The sequence below is a fragment of the Alligator sinensis genome, unplaced genomic scaffold (assembly GCF_000455745.1).
Source record: "Alligator sinensis unplaced genomic scaffold, ASM45574v1 scaffold647_2, whole genome shotgun sequence".
Classification (NCBI taxonomy): domain Eukaryota; kingdom Metazoa; phylum Chordata; order Crocodylia; family Alligatoridae; genus Alligator; species Alligator sinensis.
The window spans coordinates 3,528,906-3,535,061 of record NW_005841832.1 but is presented as its reverse complement, the minus strand read 5'-3'; the positions used below and the strand labels follow the sequence as shown (position 1 = coordinate 3,535,061).

General features: G+C 55.4%; 2 protein-coding genes across 4 annotated transcripts in view; one reads left to right on the top strand and one right to left on the bottom strand.

Annotated features, from left to right (window-relative positions):
• Positions 1–4,392, bottom strand: part of KMT5C (lysine methyltransferase 5C) — a 17,398-nt gene extending 13,006 nt beyond the window's left edge. Inside the window, exon 1 of one of the 2 annotated variants that reach the window (XM_014517290.2) lies at positions 4,328–4,392. The gene's annotated coding sequence lies outside the window, so the exon portion shown is untranslated. Of the gene's footprint in view, positions 1–3,834; positions 3,902–4,327 lie in introns of those variants that run through there. The other variant, XM_006014945.3, reaches the window with a different exon arrangement.
• Positions 4,393–4,912: 520 nt separating this feature from the next.
• Positions 4,913–6,156, top strand: part of TMEM150B (transmembrane protein 150B) — a 4,259-nt gene continuing 3,015 nt past the window's right edge. The window contains exon 1 of one of the 2 annotated variants that reach the window (XM_006015065.3): positions 4,913–5,042. In XM_006015065.3, coding sequence (XP_006015127.1) covers positions 4,974–5,042 — 69 coding nt within the window. In that variant the 5' untranslated portion in view covers positions 4,913–4,973. Of the gene's footprint in view, positions 5,043–5,420; positions 5,535–6,156 lie in introns of those variants that run through there. The other variant, XM_025197605.1, reaches the window with a different exon arrangement.

The window sequence follows — 6,156 nt, the reverse complement described above, 5'->3', positions numbered from 1 at the left end:
CGGTTCTGAAGAGACCAGCATCAGCCCCGAGGCAGATGCAGGGGCTTTCTGATAAAGGTTCCTTGCAAGTCAGCATGGAGCTACTCACAATTAATCATTCCTGGAACAAGTTAGTTACAGTTAAAATTCCAGGAGTTAACATATATTCAGTTCCAGCCTCTCCAACCTCCCAGCAAATCCCACAGTCCCATCAACACCCCACATCCCACTGTGACCAGGCTGTCCCCAAATTAAGCCAGCTCCTCCAGGCATTTCCCAGGAAGGCACCAAGGCAAACACTGAGCTCCTTCTGTAAGTGGTCTCCAGAAGCTTGCCATTTCTATGGATGCTCATCAGAAAATAAGTGCCCCCCCACATAAATGTAAATCACCAGTAGGGAATAGCTCCCTGTTTCAAGATGCAGGATAGGGTGGGAGAGAAGAGGGCTGGACCCAATGATCTCACAAGGTCCCTTCCAGCCCTAAACTTCTGTGAACCTGTAAACAGAGGGGAAAAAACTTTGCTCATGCTCTGCTCACTCTCAGCATCCACCCTCTGGCCCCTGTGACATAGGGCTATTTGATATGACATTGGGGAACGTGGGCCAATGCCCACCAAGGCAAACTATAAGCCCCTCTTAATATGGGGGCCAGTAAGGGCACATCAACAGATTAGTGGGGACAGCTAAAAGCAAAAACAGGTATAGGAGTGAGGTCACAGGTTAATAATGAGTGCTCCAAGGTGGGGGGACACCGATCAGAGCACTGCTGACAGTACCTACCGGCCCTCAAACAAATCCAAGGAGTCAGTGGATACTGCCCAGTGAAACTCTAGGTGACACAGGCCTATTGTCAGACAAGGTTCTTTGGGTAAATCCAATCTCTTTTATTAGTCCAACTCAAATAGTTGGAAAAATTCTCCTTAGCAAGCTTTCAGCCACTAGCAAGCTTTTGGGCACAAACACCCTCCGTCAGGCTGAGGGTCTGCAGATGGTCTATGCTCGTCCTGGATGGAGTGGTAAAGCAGCCAGAGGACAGCATAGATGCAAGAAAGCCAGCCAGTTAAAATGTAAATTGAAGTGGTAAGTAGGTGAGAGACAGGTGGGGGGGAGGGAACGAGAATAGCTGGTAAAAAGTGTGGAGGGTTTACCTAGGGAGGGTTTACCTACAAACTTCACTTCATCAACCTACTGGATACAAAAAATCATGGGTTTAAATATAGTCATTGAATTTATGACACATTATAACCTGCCTAAAATCTGACTCCCCAGGTAAACCCTCTACTTTTTACCAGCTACTCTCATTCCCTTCCCACCACCTTCCTCTCTCATCCTTTGACTACAGCCACTTTCATTCCCCCTTTCCCACCTCTCACCTACTGACCACCTCAATTTACATCTTAACTGACTGGCTTTCTTGCCTAAGTACTGGCCTCTGGCTGCTTTACCACTTCACCCAGAAAGAGCACACACCAACTGCAAATGCTTCCTCAGCCTGACAAAGGGCATTTATACCTCAAAGCTTGCTAAGAAGAATTTTTCCAACTATTTGAGTTGGTTTAATAAAAGATAATCACATTTACCCAAAGAACCATGTCTGCCTATGTCCTTAGACCAACATGGCTATAATCTACACCCCTGAAACAGGCCTATTGTTTTTTTTAAGGGCTCACGGGGCCACTGCCCTCCCAGCCAGAGCCTCCGTCCTGATAAGATATATTGCTAGCTGGGCTCGGGCCTGGAGGAGGTTGAACAGGAGGTCCAGGAACTTCCTGGGGCCACTGAAGGGGAATATACAAAATAAAAAGGTTCAGGGAAAAGTGCAGCCAGAACCTCAGCAGGAGGTTCTGGAGGCGGCAGCAAAGGAGCTGCAGCCTGGCACACTCAAGGCAGCCGCACACCAGGGTCTCCCTCTGCTTGCAGAAGGGGCAGGTGTTGGGGGTGTCCACGAACTGCGCCAGATAAATGTTCAGTGCAGGAGCCGCCAGATGACGTCCCGGGTGGCTCACGGGATCACGGTGGAATTCAGGCTTCATTGCTCAGACCTATTGATATACAGTAAAAGAGCACGGGCCTAAGTCCATCAGGGGAACTGTAAGCCTCCCTGTATAAGGGCAGCAACTAGGGACACATCAACTAATTGCTTGGGACAACAAAAAAAGAAAAGAGGAAAGGGAGTGGGGTCATAGGTTAATAACTGGGGCATCGGGAGGGGACACTGAGCAGAGCACACTGGTTAGTGCCCACTGAGCCCCAAAGGAGTCGAGGGAGCCTGAGGACACCGACCAGTGAAATTATGTCCAAATACATGAGTGGAGAAGTGCCAGGAAAGCAACCCCACACTCACCTGGGCTCCTCCCAGCCAGAGTCTCCCCACTTGTTTTATAGATGGCCAGCTTGGCCAAAGCCAGGGGGAGGATGACCAGGAGGTTCTGGGACTTGGTGAGGCGGCAGATGGGAAGTCCATAAAAGAAAACGTACAGGGAGAAGTGCAGCCAGAATGAGGTTCTGGAGGTGGCGGAAGAAGGGCTGCAGCCTGACGTACTCAAGGCAGCTGTGCACCAGGGTCTCCCTCTGCTTACAGAAGTGGCAGGTGTTGGGGGTGGCTGTGAACCACTCGGTGCAGAACCCGCCAGCTGAGGTCCTGGGTGGCTCATGGAATCATGGTGGATTCAGGCTCCCTCGCTTTCACCTGAGCAACACAGGAGCCTGGACATGATGGAGAGTCTAACCCAGGCAGCAGCAGTTCTTATGTTCTTACATGGGTGCTTTTCCCGGGGCATGTGGTGGAGAGGGCTGCCTGCTCTAAGCCAGTGTCAGGGCTCTGGTTGTGGAAGGGACTTTGGGAAAGCTTCGCCTGCCTGCCTGGCAGACAGCAGTGGCAGAGAATACCTGGGCGGGCACAGGCTGAGGCTATTCGGGGTCATCTCCCCATGCCCAGTGTGGATGGTGAGAGCCCACAGTGGCCAGGCTGGGCTCCTGCCCAGAGGCATAGGAAGGAGGGGCACAGATCCCACCCCCCCAGTTCTGGAGCCTGGGTCCTGACCACAGTCTGGGCTTGCAGATGCCACCACTGAGCATTTCGCAAACAATAGCGCCAGGCCAGCGGCTTCAGATGGCAGCTCCCCCTCCCCCACTATCACAGTGGGAGCCCCCATCTGCTCCACCTGCGTCAGTTTCCCCACAAGGCTGGGAAAGGGGGTGGCACAGCCCTGACCTTGCACTGAGGGCAGGGGCGGAGGGGGCGGGGGCACACCCAGAACAATAGAAGCCCCTGATGCAAGCCAGGGCAGGGGAGAGAAGGGGCATAGTGCACCTAATATACGATCCCGTCCCCCCAATCTTTTCTAGGCACGGCCATAATGAACCTAATATACAACCCCCGCCCCCGCCACAAGTCCTTTCCAGGCCCGGCCATAATGCACCTAATAAACCACCCCAATCCTTCACAGGTAAGGCCGTAATGCACCCAATATATGCCCCACCTTGGAATCATAATTCCCTGATTACCGTAATTACTGTAATAGCCAAGCCTCAGTGTGGTTGAGAGCGGGGAGCGCGCGGGAGCAGCTATGGCCGTAACGCACGTGTCCTCCAGGGCCCCGATGCCAGCGCACTGGGGCAGCCGGTGGTCCCGTAATCTACATAATAGAGGCGGCACCCGTCTCCACCCCGGACGTAGCCCCGGTGCTACCGTAACACATGTAATAGAAACGCCGACACCTCCGCATTCCCGCAGGGGTCCCCGCCCGCCCCGAAGCAGCAACGACACCCACAATCAAGAGGGAGGGAGACCCCCTACCATAACCTGTCCCCAGCCCCCACCGGCCCGGCCCGAAACAGACGCAGGATCTCACCCGCTGCAGCCACCGCCGCTCGGTCTTTCTCCCTCTGCCGCTCCCCACCTCAGCGCCCTAGCCGTCGCTCTCCCCGCCCCCCAGCTCCCCATTGGGCCCAGCCCCGAGACCGATGATTCTCATTGGTTGTGCTGCGCATCCGTCATTGCTCGCTCCGCCCATTCAACTGCATCTGGGACCTGGCTCGGGCGCTCCTCAACTCCCATTGGTCAAACCGCGGCCCAAAACAAAACAAGCCGCCGCTGCCGCGCGCCCCCCCCCCCCCCCCCCCCCCGCCCCAGCCGTTCTATCCCTCCACCATTGGCTGTTCCAGGTGCCTGTCCACCGTTCGACCCGCCCTCCCATTCCTCATTGGTCGCTGTCCTGAGCCCGCCTCTCATTGGCAACGCTGGGTTGTCAAATTTCTTCCCTCTTGCCCTCCTCCCGCGCCTTTGGGCCTCGCTACCCGGCTTTGATACCATTCGCTCATCCATTGGGCCCCTAGAAAGATTACCATTGAGTCCCCTAGCTGTCTGTCGCAATTTAGCCCGCCAACCTCCTTTGGGCGCCAGCCCCGCATTGTCCTCCTTTCATTGGTCGACTCATCTGTCAATTCATTGCCTCCCGGCTTTTTCTAAATCCCCATTGGTAGCCACTCAAACCATGCCACCGTCGGTTGGCTCTCACTGGAGATGAACATGGTTTATCCCGCCTTCCATTCCGTTCCTTAGTGGCCCCTTTACTCTGCATCCTCCTTCTTCCATTGGTCAGGCCGAGTGTTTGTCACTGCTCATCCCGCCCTATTTGAATCCCACTCCTCTCCCCTAACTATTGGCTGAGGCAGCTGCCAGTCACTTACTGTCACAGAATTCCCACCCACTCAGGAAACCAGCTGGGGTTCCCCTGTCCCCTCTCTGCTGGTGGAGGAGGCGGGTGCAACTCCTGTGTTATTGTAGGACCTACAGTAATTCCTCATTGCAGGCTCTTGTCACTGGGGCATCAGGACAGCCTGGGGCAAAAAGAAAGGACTGCAAGGGGCAAATAAGGCCACAGGCTCAGACAAGGGTGGTCAGGCTTTATTGACCCCCACCCCAGGCGAAGGCAGGGCCAACATTTGTGTAGGGCTTACAGTAATCACCTCCTGCTGCCCATGATTTGCCATGGAAAGAAAGATAAAGCCAACAGAGGTGCCAGCAGGAAGGATCCATCGAGCGTGCACCAAGCAGCAGGTTTGTTTCACTGCACCTCTCCAGACAAAAACAAGGGTTTTGTTGGTCCTACAGTAAACACCTCAGGGTGTTTTTGCAAGCAGTATGGAACCAAGCATGAGCTCCAGGGGATTTGAGTAGAAACAGAAGTGGCTGCGTGTTGATAGGACTCTGGGTCCACGTCCCCCTGGCATGTGCCACCCCAGAGGCAGCTGCATCTCAGAGCAGGGCATGTGTTCCCTACACACACAGCCCCTGCACAGTGGTGTCAATAGGCCAGTTCCTCTCCCCGCCAGGCATCATTGACTGCAGAATTCCCCTGGCCGGGCTGCGGATATTACGCCTCTGAGCCAGGCCAAGGTCCCAGCACGTCAGTAGGCGTTTGGCCGTGAGAGAAGGAAGCAGCAGGCAGGCAGGATGCTGATCAAACCCCCCGAGGGCCGGACACCATGGCCAAGGCACCCTGGGCTCGGGGACAGGGCCTGGCTGGGGCAGGGCGAGGCCAAGACCCAGGTATGGTGGAGGAGGGGGTGCTCTATGGGTGGGGTAGGCCTGGCCTCAGCGCTTAGGGCAATGGGGGGGGCTTTTCCCCTCCAGGGGGTGCTAGAAACTAGTCCCCAGCAGGGAAAGAACCCGGGCATCCCGGCTTGCAACCCACTCTGTGCTTACCCATCAGACTCCACTGCCTTCCCAGAAATGGGAGAGGACCCAGGCATCCTGGTTCCCAGTCCCCACCTTCACTCCCTGCTCTTTAGGCACCAGATCCCATTTCCTTTCCAGAGCTTGGGTAGAACTCAGGCATCTGGTCTCCCTGCCCCTGAACTCTTATCTACCAGACCCCACTCACCTCCCAGAGCTTGGTCATCCTGGCTGCCAGCCCCTGAGCTCTTATCTACTAGACCCCACTCCCCTCCCGAAGCTGCGGTGCAACACAGACGTCTTGGCTTTCCCATTTCCTGAAGTGCCCCACGCCGTGCTGCTTGTCCTCCTACCCCTTGGCCCAGGGTTCAACCAGATGGGGGGAGAGGGGCCCCCTAGGGCCCTCCTGGAGTTTTGAAGGGCAAGGACTCAGCCCTGGGGAAAGTGCCTTCCTGTTTTAGCCCTCGTCATACTGCCCTTTGGCCCCAGCTGGCAA